Raw genomic sequence first — 19,097 nt, 5'->3', positions numbered from 1 at the left:
GTTGTCGGCCGTCATGGTCCGGGCTGGGGCCCGGACGTCAGGGTCGGCCGTGTAGGATGACGGGAGTTACACGGCAAACAGTAAAGTTTACTCCAAGAACCCGTCAATGAATTCTGAAAACAGATGGATTAACTGAGCAATATAGAGGATTTTTACACAGGAAAATGATAGTAAATGAAACATAGTGGTATACTTTGTGGAGCTGCGTTGCACTCCAGTATGATCAGGGCAAACTGCCTTCGCTACCACTCTTGATATGTCGAGCCTTGGAGCGTTTGTTGGTGGGCCCCTGGGAGAGGAAGATGTGGAAGAGTTACGCTCCGAGCGTTCCATACGAGGACTCAAGGTCAATATAGCCTGGATTTTGCCATAACTGATATAATATAGGTCGTTATTCTGGTCTAGGCTCTAGTGATTTTAAAGAATTGCCATTTTAAATTTCCATCTTGCCACAGTCTCAAGAAGAAATCGAGAGACTCACAGTTGACGAGAGTCTGGATGACATCGAACGGGCTGTGTTACTGTTGAGGTGAGTAGAGTGGAAAACTTCAAAGAAGTCTGCTAATAGGGAGTAATCCTAGCAATTAAACATCGCTAAAAAATGCCGAAACTTCAATGCATAACTCGTTGTCACTGGATCGGTGAGTGAAATTGATTACGGAAATTTTCCAAATTCGTTTCCGTCACGATCAACCAGCGCGTCTGTTTAACTGCGATTACTACTTTGAGAATGGTCGATTTTATTTTGTTTGGTGGATTACGCTTGTTTTTAGATGGATTAATATATTCCTCGAAGACCGCCATTGACCTTGGTTTAGTTTTTCTTGAAGTATCGTAGTCATAGCTTCAAAAACATAACGTCGCAATCAATAGAAGTGTGTAAATTACTCACTTCGCGATGATACGGCGAAATGTCATGACTTCTGGCCGCCAAAGACTAGACTGTCGTTGATAAAGCGCAACAGGACCGTCAGGCCCAAAAAGATGATTAACTTTCTACTTAACGGCCAATTCTAGATATTGGTAAATGTTTTGTGCGCGGATATGTATACATTGAACAGGGACGAGTATTAGTCGTGAGCAAATACATCTGAATAGTTTGTGTGACAATTTTAAGAGGCGAAGATTTGACTAGAGGCCTTGTTAAAACTCAATTGAGCAATCCACTTATTAATGATATTTCTTGGGTTTCGTTTGCTGCATTTTGAAGTAGATGACTTTCTTAATTAATCTTAATCCAATACACTAAGGAAACTCGTTTCCCTGTAATGCTTTGTATCAATTATTTCTGGTGAAAAAGAAATTTGCATAAAATTAAAAAATTGCAAAGAAATAAACAAAGTTGGATCACGTATTGTAGGTTGGAACTGACACGTTATGTATGCAAGGTCAGGTCACAGAGTATTTTTATGTTAAATGTGAATTGTGTTTGGAGCTTTGCCAAACTTCAGTTGATGTTTGTTACATGTAGATATCTGAAAAAACAGCCCTTTTAGCGTGCGCAAGACATTTTGCACAGAGTCATCTGCACAGGAACAAAGATGTTTTGTATTGTCTGCTGCTGTGTTTTTAATTTACGGCTGTGCTAAAAGCTGTTCCATATCTCACTGGGTGACCAACCTTTTTTCTTTGAACAGAGAGATTAGCCTACTGGGCTAAACTGAAACATTACTTGTTCTGTAGCATGTCTTTCATCTCAATTTTAAACGGGGTATGGCATTCAATATTGACAAGTCCTGTATAAAAATTGATCAAGGGCCTGTTTGAGTAATTCCTGTTTGCGTTTGTTCGAGTTTTAGAACAGGTGAATTTGTGCACATACATAGAAGTGTCATTTTCCCATTGTAAATTGCATTTTTAAAAAGTGACTTCTAAAATTTATGAGAAATGAAAATTTCATGACCTATAGCAGGTGTGAATAAGTACTATACATTAGCCATGGAAAATAGCTCTCTTCTCATCACTGAGCATCATAAATTACACTGCTCTTGAAACTGATAGTTACTTTTAAGCTTAGGCTTAAAAAATATACACAAAATTGAAGATTTTCTGCTGTAATCCTTTAGAGTGTCTACTAAAACAATTAAACTACTTGCCCTTGTCTTCTATGAGCAATATATAAACAATAGCCTCCATTTGACACGAAAATATGTTGGGATATTTGTCCACTGATGTAATGTATTCCAAAAGCGAAGTTCAAGGAAAACTTTGAGGAACATATAATGTCCAAGGAAAATGTTTGTTATTCTTATTCTTTTAGCTGGAGTATATTCAGTCACATGATGCTTTTAGACCAGCTGTGTGCGAGTGAAAATATTTGATGGATAATTTATAATCCATCATAGAAAGGAAAGTTTTCTTCACAAACATCTTGACAGCTTGTGAAGGTTTTCTTCAGAACTAATCTTGACAGTTTTTTTTTTTTATTATTATTTTGACTTTTATAGTTCTGGAGTGGAAATCCAAAAGCTCAGTATTATAAATAACTTGCCCAAACTCCTAGAAAAAAACAATGCTGATGTTAATAGGAGAGTTGTACCAGTTCTTAGGGTAAGTACAAAGTAAAACTTTGTGCAAGAAATCTGTTTAATAGTACCATAATTCTTTACATACGTGTAACTTGCCAAGTGGTCATTAAGACAAAAAAAGTTATTACCAAAACTTCTTCCGTTAATTACGCCATATTTGTGGGTTTGTGTTACAGCTTTTTGAAGAAAACTGTAACTTCTGCCAATAGTAAATATGGTATGCCCCCTATCATTGGGCTCAATAATTTGTATTTCACATTATTGGAGTATGGTATGAAATCTGTATTTGTTTTGGTTTTCATATGATTATTTTTATTATCATTAGTGGGTGGATTCTTGTATACACATGTATATCATGTATGTATGAACCTTCCAAATATAAGTTACCCAAATATTTTTTGAAATCACAAAATTGCCTCTAATAAATATCTTAATAATATAAGTCTCCTAATATAAGCCCTCCAAAAAATAAGCCTGCTTAAAGTATTTTTTAACAAATATAAGTCCAAGGCTTAATATATGATTTATATATCTAAAAACTGCAAACTCCTAAAAATAAACTATTGATTTTTGATTTTGTGGCTCCTATTAATTTGTACTTAAACATTTTCAGGATTACCTGTACATTGCTCCTCTTCATGTCCAACTGGAAGCCACAAAGTCTTTTTCAAGTATCATTCAAAATGGCACAATACCAGCATATATGTTTTCTTCATCTTTTTTGCCGATCATACTGCACAACCTTGACAACAGGGATACTGGTGAGTGCACTTGGAAGTCCTCTTAAAAACCTCTCTCCTCTCACTAGTTTCTGTTGTTCTACATGTATAACTGCTAACCTGGCCCAGGTTGTTTGAAAGGTAGATAACGCTATGCACCAGATAAATCACTATCCAGTTGATAGCAGGGTTTGTTGTGTTAAAACTTATCCACTGGATAGGAATTTATGTGGTGGAGAGCATTATCCAGCCTTCGAACAACTGGAGCCTGTACTACAATTGTAACGAAACAGCCCTGAGCAGTAATTAGGTGTTCAGAGGCAGGTAGCTCTTTTTGTGACTTTAGGTCAAGCTGGCACTTGAAAGAAAGCATCAGATAATAACATACTTATTGCCTTGGTCTTGGCTTCAATCTTAGAATATTCAGATCCTGACCTCAAAATCTCAGCCATTATCTTTGCACTCGTTCTCATATCATTCCAGATTCTCTTATATAGAACTTGATTGAGATTATTCTGTTGTTGTTTTTATGTCAATGCCTGTGCAGGTCACATCTAACATCATTTTGTTTTACAGTTGTTTCAAATGCCTGGCTTGAAACTCTCTTGACGTCCATTGATTTCCTTCCCAAAGATGTCATCAAAAGAGAGGTAACCATTTGTTACAAAGTCTCTTTATTCTTCCCTTGTGCAAAAGATAACATTCTGATCACCTTAAAAGTATCAAGTCAACCACTTCTTTGTTCCTTCAGCAAAGCAACTTGTAAACCCAAAAGGAAGACGTGCCACTTTTTACACTTTTCAAACTAAATATTCTGATTTATTCACAGGTCCTTGGTATTGCCATCTCGAAGGGTCAGCTTTCCCAGACAGTAAACTGTAGACTGGCGAGCTGCAAGCTGCTGGGTCAAATTGCTCCGAAGTTTGAAACTTACTGGTAAGAAAATTACACACGTACATGTAGCCTCATTGCATCTGCCTTTAAGTTTGATGTTACGAAGTGTGCTTATCTAATTTCTTCTATGGCAAAAGAAAGGTGGACGCAGTGGCTTCATGGTGAGCGTGCTGGACTCTGGATTGAGTGGTCAGGGTTTGATCCCTGGCCTGGGACATTGTGTTGTATTCTTGGGCAAGACACTTTACTCTCACAGTGTGTCTCTCCACCCGGGTGTACAAATGGGTACTGGTGAATTTAGCATAGAGAGTAACTGTACAATGGACTAGTGTCACATCCAGGGGGTGTTGAAATACTCCTAGTTGCTTCATGCTTCAGGAACTGGGGATAAACGCCCATCTGATGGGCCAAATGTCTTGTATGTGGGCTTTTCTATAAGAGTGACACTTTCTATGCCTGATGCCTTTTGTAGGATTAAGAAAGAGTTGATGGGTTTGGTAGCATCGTTGTGTCAAGATGTTGACTATGAAGTCCGAGCTTGTATGTGTCAACAGCTGGAGACTATAGCAAGAGCACTTGGGTAAGCTGACCTTGATTTACCTAATTTACAAGACTAGTAAACTAATTACAGTCAGAAACTCGCTTGGGATACATTGTACTGGTGTGTTTAACCCTTCTTTAATTAGTAGACGCTTACTCTTTTAGCAGATATAGACCTGCAAAAGGGGGGGACTGCCATATAAAAAGGACGGGGGTGCTCATCAGAAATTTTGAAAAGAATCCCTAAGAGGTACCAAGATCCTGTTTCGTGGACATGGCTTGAAATGATTTTTACCACTAAGAGATACCCATTCTAAAACAAGACATTATCTCCTGTCATATTTCTTCGGCTCAATACCCTAAAAGGGAATGCAAAAGCCTCTACTGCGGACCAGGCTGAACACCCTAAGAAGTACCAAAAGTGCATTTTTAACCTCCAAAAGGTATGACAAGCACCCCTGCCTCCTGGGATGTAGACCTCTCAACTGTGGCGGATTAGGTACTAGTGACAAAATACACTTACATGTAAATCCCAGCCATAGATCTTAAACTCTCAAAGGAAACAAAAATAGTGTGATATGGCAAAGAAAGAATTTAAGATCATTCATTGATAGCAAATGACTGAAAAAGCCAATTCAAGCAAGAATAAATGAGTTCAAGATAATTGGGGTTTGAGAATACTGAGTTTGAAATAGGACGGATCAACTCTAGCATCATGCTGTTATAAGAGACAAAAATAATTTTTAAATTTTTAATTGTTCTGTTTCAAATTATTCTGGCAAAGGTTTTGTTGTGTTTGTTTGTTTGTTTGTTTTGTATTTTAAGTGCATGGCAACACAGGGCTTCATAAAAAAATTGAATTCTAGCCTGCCCTTGGGACAAGTATATCCAGCTCTCAAATTTTGCTTGCCCTGGTCCAGTCTTAATTTGCTCTTTTAATGATTTGGCAAATGATTTGTTGATCTGAATGAAAAGTTACTTACCCAGAAGGAAAATCCACTTGTCCAGGACAATGGGACAGCACTCTTTTGAAGCCCTGAACAGTTCAATCATTTTCACATTAAGCTTTAAACCTGTTGGAAATTCCTGCTACAAGTTGTGATGTTTGTTTGCCATTGATAGATTGAGTATAAAATCTTGACATTTCTGACAGGCTGGAAAGTACACAAAGTATTATTATCCCTGAGCTAGTTGAGCTGACGAATGATGAGGAGACGAGTGTTCGACTAGCTGGACTGGGAACAATCACAAACCTGCTCAGTCTCCTTGATGATGGTGAGGGTATGAATTTGTTTTGGTCTTGTAAAACAACTTTACTGCTGGACTCTGCTATTAGTAACCTCTTACTGACCGAGGGCAAGGGCACTACTGAGGAATATTGGCCTAAGGTCATTTCAGTATGTGCACTCGGTCCATACAAAAATGACTGATTTGCAATATCCCCCAGAACGGTTCGAGCAAACTAGGTCAGTAAGTAGTTTATTATAATAATACAAAACAAAACAAAAAAACATGGCATATAACCATTTCCATGGAAACGGTCTGTATGGCAAAGTCCTGTGCAAGAAAGAACCAATCAGAATGCTCGGATATGCTTCAAGACTACCTTGTCATAGAATGAATACTGCTTACAGTAAGTGAGGTAGACTGTTGAAGTTCGAGAACATCCATGCATGATCCCAACCAAAACTAAAATACTTAATACTAATATTACTTTCACCATTAATGCATTGCCATTAACAATGGGATGCATCTTGACACAGAGTTATTAACAGAGGAAAACAGAGCATCATTACATTTTTATTTATCACAGATACCTGTACAGCTGTTATAATTCCTTTGGTTCAGAAATTCTGTGATGAAATTCCTAAACAGTCTTCAGAATCACTTCTCACAGTAGCACGGCTGTTTGGAAAACTTTCCTATGGCTTGTCAGGTGAGGATAACTTTTGTTTCACTGTAAGGTACACTGTATTTCAAAACAGAAGCGTTTCAATATTATTATATCGTGAATGATTCATCAAGTTTAAACAAAGGAAATCTTGACCGTTATGGTGTTCAAATCTCTGATTTTAATTAACCGCGCGGCCATGGGCCGAGCGCGGTTCATGGTTTATCCGTGGTTTTTTTTTCGTCTTGTATGCGACCAGAGCCAAGCTTTCACTCGGCCAAATTTTGAGTCACGCAACCTGTGATGTTTACTCGCCAAAAGCTGTTGAAACATTAATAAATCTCATCTCCGATACTGACTTTCGCGGGAAAAAAATTAAAAACCCAGCGTTCGTCAAAAATTATATTTTTTCAGCAGAAATTTCGCTCGGAACATATACATATTTATATTCGTTTGAATCATTGATGAAATGACCTTTTTCGGATATTTTTTCCTTCGGGGTCAACAAAAACCTCCGATTACAAAATCACGCCGAACCCACACGTTGCAAAAAAATCTCTTCGAAACCCTGATTTCGAAGCGATATATCACTTAAGCGTTAATAGCTACCACACATTGGCAGGCGGTAAATCTTTCCTTAACAATCCAGCTTTATCGTGTTAAAATTTCATAGAAATCGAACAAAACCAGAATTAATTAGAATTTTTTGTGACCTCACTCCCTAGACTTGACCTAACAAAGGAAGCCATGGTCGCCCATAGCAACCGAAAAACACGAAGATAACAAAGCTGACGTTTCGGCCAAAAAACTCCAGAATTATCGGCTGAGAGCTTAAACTTGAATGGGAACATCTTTTTCGAACTTTTTTCAACTGATTTAGACGAAAGACTGGCCTCGGCGGACTACAAAAAAGACCAAGAGAAAAAACAGAACAAGACAGCAGAAAAAGCCGATAATATTAATTCATCGCGTGGCTTTCGGCACGAAAACGAAAATACAGCTTACTTCTGGATAAATTCAGTCTTAGAAGCCAGCAACTGGTCCCAAATTACTTTCTGTATCCTTACAAATGTCTTGACTTCTATCTCCGAAAGATTTGGCCGCAATTTTTGAGCAAATAGACATTTCGTCGACAGTGACCGCCATTACGTTGGCTTGCATACTAAATTGGCTAACTTGACAAAATTCTCCCGTGGGGGGGATATGACGAAAAGAGCTGAAAGATGGCCTATAATTGGCTAATGATGAGATCATCCCACTGTCCAAATTTGGTGAGAATCGAAAGTAACGCCAATTTTCTGTCACGTTTTCAATCTGTGGTCACTGGAGTGACCAAAATCGATACATCGGTTGGGATAGAGTTTTATTATTAAATTATATGACTTGTGTGACTACTTTACTAGCCCTTTACTCGTGGAAAACACCAATTAAATTTAATCATGACTTTTAAGAAAGAAAGCTGTTGTTAATAGTGTTATTATCATGTCATTTATATCGTTCATGCCCATACATATCCCGAAGAAAGTTCTACAAAGATTAAGACCATTAGGTCATCGGAGATTTGTCAATGGCTACCACTGATGGTGCAATAATACAGTTTGTGTTGATCAAGTGATGTGATGTCTACAGTAAGAAAAGAATCATCAATGACTACTTTGGAATGTGCACTCCGTTCCGACGGTAGTGCTAAGCAAACAGTTAAATTTTAAAAGCGCGGTTATAAGATCTAACAGATCTTCTTGTTAGGATAGATTTTAACCATTTTTTTTTTCCAAGTCCTCTCCTTAGTTTTAGTTTCAATTGAGAAGATATATCGAAATACTCACCACAGCATTTGACCACATTTCCAAACACCTCGAAGTTTGTCAAGAGTACTCCACGTCATGTTGTATTATAAACTCTCTTGGTGTTTGCAAATGTGGTCACACAGTCTTTCGTGTTTGATATGTTACTTCAAAACCACCCACTGTATTGGTTGTGTATTGATCCTGTGTTTCTTGTCTTTAGTTAACCTTGACAACAGTAAAAAGAGATGGTTCTTGGAGTTCTACAAGAGAATGTGCTACTGCGGCAATCCCAACAAAAATAACAGAGTAGGCAGTGTGACGCTTGCACTTCAGGTATGAAAGAAATATGGTCATTTGTAGTAACATTGAACTCTTGTAAAGAAATTAAAGTGCAAAGTATCAGGGGTTTCATTAATGTTTTCAGCAAGAGGATGAATGGTTTTTACAGTTTGACAAAAATTTTTGAACTGAATTTCCTCATAAGAACTTTCCTCTACATGGTCAAATGAGGCGGGGAAAAGTCGTCCTCAGGGCTGGTTAATTTGCCCGATGCCCAGCCCTTAAGGAAACCCCTGAAGTATTGTGTGGTTTGATTTGGACGGAATGTAAAACAGTTTAAATTTTTGTCTTTTGTTTATTTTCAGAGTTCTGTTTTGTCTGGCGCCACCATTGATGATGACCCTGAAGCAGAATGCCGAAGATGCTGTGCATTCAATTTCCCAGTGAGTACCTAAATCACTTAAATCACAATTAATTGACCTCGCTCCCAATATGTGGCTTCATAGCTCAGTTGGTAGAGCATCGCACCGGTATCGTGGAGGTCACGGGTTCGAATCCCGTTGAAGCCCTGATTTTTTTCAGCCTTCTTCTTTCCAATTGCTTAAATTGGAAAATTTACTGCGATGATCATTCTTCACTTTTAAATTACACGTTCTTCACTTCTTTTTTCTAACCTTTCCTTTCACCTTCTGAACAATTTTTACAATCCATTCCTTCCATACTTTCCCTTCTCTTTCCTCTTTCATCCTTTGTTGCTTTCCCCTCCCTCGCCTTCTCTGCCTCTTATCTTCCTCTACCACCCTCCCTTCTCTCTATCTTTCCTTCCTCTCACCCTTCCTTTCTGTAACACCCACACCATCTCTTCCCCACCTCCCCTTCCCTACCTCCCTACCTCCCTCTACTCTTCCCTTCTCCCACCTCTCTTCTCTATAATGCCCCCACTCTCTCTTCGGCAGTCACTCTCTCTTCCTTCTTTAACACTTCCCCACCCCCTTCATTCTCTCTCATCCTCTTCACCTCTCCCACCCCTCATAAGTTGTTCATCAGTCGTTAATTGGAGATATGCATTGTATAGTAGTTAATATTTAATCATTAAACCTGTCTTTCTTTATATCTTTAGGCTATGCTGCTGTTCTGTGGTGCCCCTGGTTTTCAAGCCGAGCTCTCCGCCACATTTCACTCCCTTGTTGAAGATCCTCACGCTCTGGTCAGAAGAACTATAGCATGTGGATTTCATGAGGTATGAAAGATTAAGTTCGAGTTGCTGCTTTTAAAGGAGCTTAATCTCGGTATTTTGCGTATATTTTGAACTGAATTAAATTGAAGGAAACCTGAAAATAATAGTTAACTAAGGTAGAAAAACACCAAAGCGATAAGAACTGAAAGAAAACGACAAAACTTTTAAGTTTCAAAGACACTTCTCGACAGAACCTACTCTCATGTTCAGCTGATTGATGTACAAAGCGTTGGAAGTAGAATTTATAGTAAGTAGAAAAATGCTCTTTGTCACAACAAAATGAGGCAAAGCGTGAAAGTGTGAGAATTATAAGGATAGTTTTAGATTAGACGGTGTTATTGTAGATCTAAAGAGGGTTGTTCTCCTGAATATGAATATGCCTTTTGTTTTATTATTTTAAGTTGGAAACTACTGGAGGCGTGACCCAAAACATGGAAACAATTTACTGAACCATAAAGGAACAAGGATGGTTTAGGATGGAGAAAATTAACACGTATTACAAACAACGAACTCGAAAAATTTAGGCTAAACTACTCGAGATGTACAAAACGTGATGTAGCTCGTTTAAGAAAGTGAAATTCAAGTGGATTATAAGGCACAATAAATGACAGGTTAGCGAGACATAAAAGAAACCCCACAATAAAACAATTTTTCTTTTATAGTTTTACTCACAGTTAGTTGTTTTCTAAACTTTCTAGGTGGCAAAACTTTTAGGAACAAATGTTGGTACAATTCAACAAGATTTAAGTGTATTATTAAAGGATGAATCTATAGAGGTGAGTAAAAAATCCATTCAGCTATATTTAGCATAGCACAAAGAAACATAAAACATTTTCTGTGTTTCTAGAGAGACACGAGTGTAAGTTTTGGAAAACAAGAAAAGCTGCGGGAACACAAGCAAACTGTCGGCCGTTTGTTGACCAACAGTCGGCCGACTAACGGCCAACAAGCGACCGACAGTTGGCCGACAGTCGGTCCACAAAATTTTTTGGGAACTGTTCTTCACTTTTATCCAAACTTTCATGAGTTTTCCTATAATACCTATAGAAACACGGAAATGTTTTTCATATACTTTAGAAGGCACTGTTCGAAAAATAGAAAATATCCCGTATATTTTAATTATCAAAATGTAAAATGATCTTTTCGCGGGCCATTGCGTTAGCATCCCGTTCTAGTACTGTGTTTCTATCCAGTTAATGTACAGTCTGTACGGGTTTTAACGCGCGTTTTCTTAAAGACAATTTCCGTTCTTTAACGAGTGCGCCGAGTAAAACAGCAAATATCTCACGATATTTGTACTCTCGACTTATTTCAGGTACTAGAAGGTCTTATACCAAATTTACCAGGGAGTTTAGAATGTTTAGCGAGTGGAGGTCATTCAACTATGGCAGATACCAAGGTATTTTATATTATACGATTTTTTGATGTGGTTTCTTGTCATGTGAGAGAATTGAGATGTATCTGGCTTTATGAGAAGAATCTTCTTGTCTCTGTTTCAGCTCAATAATTTGTCAAATCTTATTCCATCACTGATTGCTTCTGAGCTCGCGGTGGACTCGTCAAGCAACTGGCGCCTCCATGTCCAATTATTAGAAAAGTTTTCATGCTTTCCCAAGTGTCTGACGTCGGATCAGATTTACTACAAGTTTGTACCGTTGTTCTTCAGACTGTTATCATCAAATGTAAGTTTATGTTTAGTGTTACATGTACTTAATATCGGAGTGTGGTAAGACAAAGACCAAAGCAACTGCAGTGACCAATCACAACCAACTAAACGACGCAATGAACCAATGAGAACTCAAGGAAAATACACGCAATCCGCGCCAAGCGCGGGAAAACGCACGTGACCACGTAGCGATTACTTTGATTGGTTGAGCAGTTGACGCGAGTTTTTAAACCAATCACAGTGAAGCCAACCTGTGACACTCAATTGAACGCTCCAAGGTACTCGCTTATTCAACCGTTCGTTCTTCTTTCGTTTTGTCGGTCGTCGGTCGTCAATCATATCTTCATATCTTTCTCCGCAGTTCAAATATGTGATCTTTCATATATTTACTTGTATTCTTCACCATCTACGGGTATATTACGAACTCACAAAATTACCAGCTCCCAGATGGCTTGATAGCTCAGTTGGTAGACCACTGCACTGCTATCGCAGAGGTCATGGGTTCGAATCCCGTTCAGGCCTGAATTTTTTTCAGGCTTTAATTTAACAACTGCTTAAGTTGTCTGTATAACTGCGATGATCAATCATACCTTTATTATCATTTCTCCATGTCAGGCAGTTCCAACTCCGGTCTCCTTACGTAGCATTAAGCAACACTTAACTGTCTTTTTTTCTGTCCTGTTTAGCGTGTTTTACCTGTCAAGTTGGCTGCAGCACACACACTATGCGTTTTCATCCGATATAACAGAAGATTTGAGCAAAGACAAGAATTGTGTTGTAGACTAATACAAGGTACAGTACTAAGTCCTTCAACTTGTTCTTCCCCATATCGTTATTGCTGTGTTTTCCTTTGTGTCAATAACAAGAAGCTTAAAGGAGTAAGGCCGTGATATTTTAAGTCACTCTTTTTGTGTTTTGTTCAAAATTGCCTCACTGATTTCAAATAAAAGAAAATAGAAGGAAATCATCGAATAACAGTTAGGCGAGGTAGAAAACCCAAGAGGTTTTGCTTCAGTTTGATTCTGTCTTTAAACCAAAATACTTAAAGGAGCTCAGTCACCGTGTTTTGAGTTATTTTGGCCACATGCAAAATTACCTTTATATTGAAAGAAACCTGAAACTAATAGTTAGCTACGATATAAGAATACCAAAGAGATAATAATAAACCATAAAGAGACAAGGATTGTTGAGGATGGAGAAGATTAACACGGATTACAAAACTACGAACTTGACAAATTTAAGCTAAACTTTTGAAGATGCGCAAACCGTGACGTAGCTCCTGAAATACTAATGACGTCACAAAAATAAAATTTTTGAAATTATGGGATATGATGTCATTTTCTTATAGAGGATCCCAAACGATGCCCTCATCCCAAAAATTAGCTCTGAATTGCAATCCCCGATAGAGATATAAGGGATTAAAGTTTGATAGCATCCCATACAAACCCTTCAAAACTTGTTTCAGTTCCTTCAGTTTAGAACTGACTCAAAATTAGAGAGATTTATATGGGGCGGTACCAAATTTTCATCCTTTATATTTTGGCTGGGAATTACAATTAAGAGGTAATTTTTGGTAAAGACCCTTTTTGAAGGACGTTCTATTCAAAAATGGCGCCAAATTCCATAATTTCTCAAATTTATTTTTTTGTGACGTCACACTTTAGGACTCTATAACTTTCTAATTTTCACTGAATGGATTAATTTGTGTTTTTGTTTCTCTTCATTTTAGAATGCGGAAGAGGAAAGAGCTACAGAAGTAGACTATTATTCATAGATATTTGCAAGTTTATAATGGAATTATTTTCGCGACGATTCTTCAAGGAGAATTTCTTTGAATTTTTATTAGAATTGGGCTCGGTAAGTCATTATCCTGTATGTCGTGTAAGCTTCACTTAAGTGTCCGTTATGGTAAAGAACAATAATATTTCGCTCATTCATAAAAGTGACAGATTCATAGTGTATGTTTAGTGGCCTAAGGGTTTTAAACTAATGGATACTATTTACTGTTTTGTTTTGTTGCAGGACCCTGTGTTAAATGTAAGATTAAAGTTTTGCACAGTTCCGCCGCGCCTCAAATCTTTGTTAAAATTACCGTCAGACAGGCATTTGTTACAGCAGCTCGAGCAATGCATCAGAAAACTTCTAAGCTCTGAAAAAGAACCTGATGTGTGCAATGCCGTCAGAGAGGCAAGTTCATTTAATCAGTATGTTAAGTTTTAATTGAACTGACCGGTCAGTGTTGACAAACTTTGCACGAGTCTTACAGCCAACACCATCAGGGTTAAACTGACCAAAGGCAATATTAGTTTCAACGGACTAGACTTATAAAACCATAGATCGGTTAACATTTTTTACTTGACTATGAAGCAAAAGAATAGTGGTCTGTTCCTTAAGGAGGCTAATGAACTCGTGGTTACTGGCAGTTAAAAAATCCAGTCCTACTTTTGACAGGGTAGAAGGCTATGGTTGATTGACAGTTTTCTTTGTTCCTATTTCTAGGCTTTTATGAAGCTAGATAAAACAAAGTACGAAGATGACAAGATGGACCAACAGAAGGAAGAGGAGGAAAGGCTCCTAATAGTCATGGTAATTATCAATCACCAACAACTTGATTCTCCTTACAATATCAATGTAAAGTCAGGGGTGGAGGTTACGAGAAAATAGGATATGATCTCAACTTTGAATTGTGATGATTTGGATATGGTATCAACTTCCCCCAGCTGGTACTATAAGAACTGTATGAAGACAGGAAAGGAGAATTTGCCTCAACATAAGATTAGCCTCCCTTGCAGACTTTCTTTGGCTGGTCACGCACTCAATGCGTGACAATCCCAACGAGCGTCTGGATGGCTGCGCGCGCGTTACTGTTGCTGGGACTGCCACCCAGTGGGATTGTCACGCAACGCTTTTTTAGTGGACGGAAGGTTGCTGTGTATTTGTTCGTGGCGTACCTGTAAACTAGCTTTTTAGCTAAGCGTACCGACCACGTGAAATATGTTGATTGATTGATTGATTGATTGATTGATTGATTGATTGATTGATTGATTGATTGATTGATTGCGTGACTACTTAAATATGCGAAGGAGTCACGCTTTTTGTCAAAAGCTGCGAGTTTCGCGCGCGTGTTAATGCATGAGAGTCTTGGTATGACTCTGTCTTGAGCAAGATGTCAATATTCTGTCTTAAATCGTCCATAGGAGGAGAAAGAGCGAGAGGAACTCGCTGGTGCAAACAAAGTTTCAGATCCTAGAAAGAAAGGAACCAAAGATGACAAGACTAGAAAAGGTAAGACATGGCTTAGACATGGGTCAACTCATCAATGAAGTTGTTATAACTATTGTAAAAGAAGATCCTGGCCCATCGATAAATGCTGTTGAAAACGTTATCGTTTTTCCTTGGCTATTCTAGTATGTCTTTCTTTTAGAAAGTAGTAGTATTCCCATCTCCGAGAAGCGAACTCTGTTGAGGTTAGAAAAGAAAACTGAGTTTTCGCAGTATTGTTTGTTATCTTGGTTCGATCTCTGCCGCTGTCTCGCGTCCGGTCTCTGTTCCTCTCCAAAAAGGCTGAGGAGTTGTAGGAGCGCGGGCTCCATTCCCGAATAGCGGCTGGGAATCGAAGCTATTCTCGTTTTGATCCGCTTTGTCGGTGTTGTTGCCTTTTAACAAGGTTGAAGGCATTTCTAGATTACGCAGTAGGAAACTGCTTTCATCTCTACTACCGAACTGAACCGAAGGAGCTTCCTAAACAGACGCCCTTCGCAAAAGGAATGTTGGCGTAGGGTGCTGTAACTAAGGAAGATGTAGTTGAGTATTAACCGATATTTACAATGTCGTGATTCATTTATTTTGTTTTTGGATTATGTCTAGCTGTCGCTACTAAAAGTAAAAGTAAACCTGAGAGTCACGTGCAGCTAAAGCGAACTCCTTCCAACTCTGGCTCCTGTAAGTAAATCAGCCAAACACTTGGTTTTTATAACGTGCGTTCTCATTGGATGGCGTGGTGTTTTATAGCTTAGTTTATGTAAAAAGTGCACTGTGACTAGGTGAATACGCATGCATGTTTATAATAATGATACCTGTAATGTTTATGATTGAAAGCCTATTTTTCGTGTCATCTGCATTTTGTTCGTAATCTAAAATTCCTGTCCTGTTTTTTTAGAATACAATATATGTCATGACTTTGGGTTCTTTGCTTGCAGCTCGAGGTTTCGCCTCTGTCGTGCTGTGCACACATCTTTTTCATGTAAATACTCGGTTTTGTCTCATCCCCCCTCAACATAAACTGTATTCCTATTTTCGATATTTGTTAACTTGTTCTGTATCGCTAGCTGCTACCGGCACGGCCAAAGCTTCTCAGAAGACCGCTCCACATAGAAACCTGGGGTCCAAAGGTTCACCTTCATCTAGTCTTCAGAGACTACCCAACCTATCCTCAGCCCTCCCCGCCACTGCCGGACCAAGCAATACCGGGTCTTGGAAAGGATCTAATGCTAGCACCCCAGCGGCACGAAGCTCCGTCACGTCCAGTACGGTGAAAACAACCGGCAAGACAACCAAGGAGAAAACGTACGGGTTTTTTGGCTTTCATTTTCATTTCTTTGGTAATCGTTTTACCTTTCCCCACGCAGACGCTGGCTGGATTTGTCGCACATTCGAGAGGGGGGAGGGGAGGGGTGGGTAAGGCCCCCTCCACACTACGACGGAGGAATTTGAAAACGGAAGTTTCACTCTGAAAACGCATGAAATGTTTTCCGTCCACACTACGCCGGAGGAATTTAAAAACGCAGCAATCACCGGTCATTTTGGATTTGTCCTCGAGGAAAACACGGTCAGGAAAATCACATCATTATCGTGACGCCACTGTTTTCGAAAATCTCCGTTTTCAAAATGTTTTCCGTTCACATGAAAGCGAAAAGGCGGCGTTTTCAAATCCCTTCAGCTTGCAGAGCGTTTTCAGAAAAAGCTCCGTTTTCGTGACGGATTAGTGTGGGCGGTAGGCTTAACCGTAAAAAATAAAGCTGCGTTTTCAAATTTTTCTGGCGTAGTGTGGACGCTGTCTAAGATTGCCTGCCGAACCCAACGAAAGTTTCAGGGCTCGAAATTGCGACTCACGGGGACTAAATTTTCAGAACTGGTCGCCAGCTGGCGACTCGCGTTTTGTCCGATAACTAAAGAAAACCACGACGCAACTTTGGTTTTTAAATCTTTATATTAGGAAATCAATCGGATATGGTAGCTAGTATACAACTCACCTTTCCGTCCCCAGTAGAATAATGTCGGAATATTACAAGATAATCGAAAAAATTGAACGTATTTCTACGCGTCGATACTGCGTTCACGGCGCGCCGTATTGTTTCAACGGTTTCTTCCTGGCATCGCAGGCTTACTTCAACACCATGTGCTTTTCATTTGCCGCGAAAATGGCGGCAGATACCAATCAGTTGAAGGAAGTACGTGAGTTTTTACGTGCGGAGAATGAAGATTCAGCCAAAAGGTTAATCCAAACTTTGAATCCTTCATGCATTGTTTGTCGGCAGCCAAAGGCGTCGAGGAAAGCAAGTCGAAAATAAAGCACGGCATTTGGAAGAAGTAGCAAAGGGAAAATACGTAAGGGACCGTGTTTGTTTCAATGAAAACCACGGACTTATAACGCTTTTTGCTTCGCTTCATTTAAAATGACTATGGAGACAACCATCACCTTCGGACAAGAGACATATCACCTGAGAACAACGGTAGCTCTATAACTAAGTGTTACTTGTGTTGTTTCTAATTGTTTTCGCTCTTCAATTGTGACTTAATTTTCTTGCATGTAAAGTAACGTATGAAATCGTGTTCTTGTGTAAGTTATATATGAAATAAGTTGGCGACCAAAATTTTTCCGTTAGTCGCCAACTGGCTCCCGAACGAAAAAGTTAATTTCGAGCCCTGAAGTTTGCATGAGAAAGGTAAAATCGTAAAGGTGTGGTGCTTAAAAAAACTAAAATGTTGATTGTCTCCGTTTCTTTCTGATTAGGAGCGACAAAACTGTAGCTGGAAAGAATAAAAAGTCGATATCAGTTAGTTCCGGAAATTCGTCGCGAGGAGGTTTCTGACAACAGGAAGGATATTCACAGAGATGCGACCATCTGTGTGACCATACATGGAGTATTGAGGATTTACTTCCAACTGCTCCAAGGATAGGATGGGTTACTCAAGACTAACACGTGATATCCAGCAAACCAGGGCATCGGGAAGAGATTACAATGAATATACGAGACTTATTTTTGTAGCTTTGTAAAACGTGGTCCTTCTAGACTGTGTAGTAGTCTTCCTGGCATCCGTTGCGTTACTTATACGCGTTGCATGACGAACCTTTGATGAACGTTTAATGTCACGCAATAGCCACGGTAGAGTCACGCGTCTCGTTGGATAACTGCATGTAACGGACATTTTGAATCCTCGGTTAGTTCTAAAGTTGTAAAATTTTTCCCATCGAGAAATATCGGTTGGAGAATCGAGCGTCATAAAAATAGTTCAGAGTAACTGGACAATTATTTAGTTCTTTGTTGAATTATATTCTTTGCTCGAATAACAACCACTCTTTTGTAAATAGTGTCCAAAATTCTTCATCTTTCTAGTCGATATATTTTAACTATACTCTGGCGTCTAAAAATATCCTTTTTAGTAAAGAATATTTATATTTGTCCTTCAAGTAACCAGTTCGCGCAGTCAGTTATGCAAGTTAACGAAGTGAGTCCAGTCATCTCACCATTGAGGATAAACGCTTCTAAAGTTATGACAATTAAAATATCTGCTTCAATGTGTGCTGAGTTGTTAATACAATCGGTCCTGGGGCCGGTTTCTCGAAGGTCCTGAAACTTTTTCGCTCCCGGAAAGCCATAGCAAGATCTCAAACCTCATGATTACAGAGCTGTTTTATTGACGTATTCTTAGAATGAGCAGAGGTTCTCTTCATAAAAAAGTTTCAAGCGTATACAACTCTCGGGTTTTAGATACAGATTGCCTGAAAATGGCTTTGCGGGCCCAGAACGTTTCCGGGCCTTTCGAGAAACGGGCTCCTGTTCTGATCCTGAATTTCAGCCGCAGAAGAACGCTGAAGTGCCTCTGCCTACTAGACAGCCTGTCTTTCTGTCCGCGCTTTTTCTCGCGATTTGATTTTCATTTGCAGAGTAGTTAGGGACGGACCATTATTTCTTTTGAGGGGGAAAGGTGGTGCTATTTTTGGGGGCATGAAATTTTTTCCCACATTTAGGTTGTGCATGAATTTTTTTGGAGGGTAATACCTTGAGTAATATATTTTTTTAAAGTAAAACACAGGACCTGGATACTAGAAAGCACGTGCAGTTTTTGCTGTGCATGAATTTCTCTTGGAAATTGTTCAACCGCCCCCCCTCCCCACCCCCCTTTACTAGATACCGAAGGGCTGATAACATAAGTGAGAAAGGGTCTGGGGAGAAACATTGCATGCTAATCGCAGGCCGTAAACGTATTTCTTAGAATTCTGTCAGTTTAAAATATTGTTTCCAAAACTGAGTGACGCTACAACAACGCGAGGT

At 39.1% G+C, this 19,097-nt stretch overlaps 1 protein-coding gene and 1 non-coding gene across 3 annotated transcripts; both read left to right on the top strand.

The window, feature by feature from the left end:
- The first annotated feature begins 52 nt into the window (after positions 1-52).
- On the top strand, positions 53-18,340 carry LOC110063479 (serine/threonine-protein phosphatase 4 regulatory subunit 4-like). 2 transcript variants are annotated; one of them, XM_020770466.2, is made up of 23 exons: positions 53-346; positions 456-529; positions 2,448-2,550; positions 3,142-3,289; positions 3,824-3,897; positions 4,077-4,183; positions 4,614-4,721; positions 5,835-5,956; positions 6,495-6,617; positions 8,580-8,692; positions 9,004-9,081; positions 9,759-9,878; positions 10,574-10,651; positions 11,191-11,274; positions 11,375-11,557; positions 12,228-12,333; positions 13,271-13,398; positions 13,564-13,728; positions 14,041-14,127; positions 14,739-14,826; positions 15,409-15,483; positions 15,870-16,107; positions 17,555-18,340. In XM_020770466.2, exons 1-23 carry the CDS (start codon positions 257-259, stop codon positions 17,631-17,633), a joined length of 2,571 nt encoding a protein of 856 aa, XP_020626125.2. In that variant the 5' UTR covers positions 53-256; the 3' UTR covers positions 17,634-18,340. The 2 variants fall into 2 exon arrangements, with proteins under 2 accessions (XP_020626125.2, XP_020626124.2); XM_020770465.2 differs by having other exon boundaries at positions 5,835-5,962.
- On the top strand, positions 11,991-12,063 carry Trnas-gcu (transfer RNA serine (anticodon GCU)). The gene has a single exon. It is a non-coding gene; the product is annotated as a tRNA-Ser (tRNA).
- Positions 18,341-19,097: the final 757 nt, after the last annotated feature.

This window comes from Orbicella faveolata, unplaced genomic scaffold (assembly GCF_042242905.1).
Source record: "Orbicella faveolata isolate gen_17 unplaced genomic scaffold, um_ofav_v1 contig_15, whole genome shotgun sequence".
NCBI lineage: Eukaryota > Metazoa > Cnidaria > Anthozoa > Scleractinia > Merulinidae > Orbicella > Orbicella faveolata.
Note: the sequence above shows the minus strand (reverse complement) of the source record. Positions and strands in the feature narration are given on the sequence as shown.

Bases quoted from the DNA above. Each gene is read 5' to 3' on its own strand.
- LOC110063479 (XM_020770465.2), top strand. From the start codon at position 257: ATGTCGAGCCTTGGAGCGTTTGTTGGTGGGCCCCTGGGAGAGGAAGAT. The intron at 3,290-3,823 runs GTGAGTGCACTT...TTTGTTTTACAG, and splicing joins CCTTGACAACAGGGATACTG to TTGTTTCAAATGCCTGGCTT. The intron at 15,484-15,869 runs GTAAGTAAATCA...CTGTATCGCTAG, and splicing joins TCCTTCCAACTCTGGCTCCT to CTGCTACCGGCACGGCCAAA.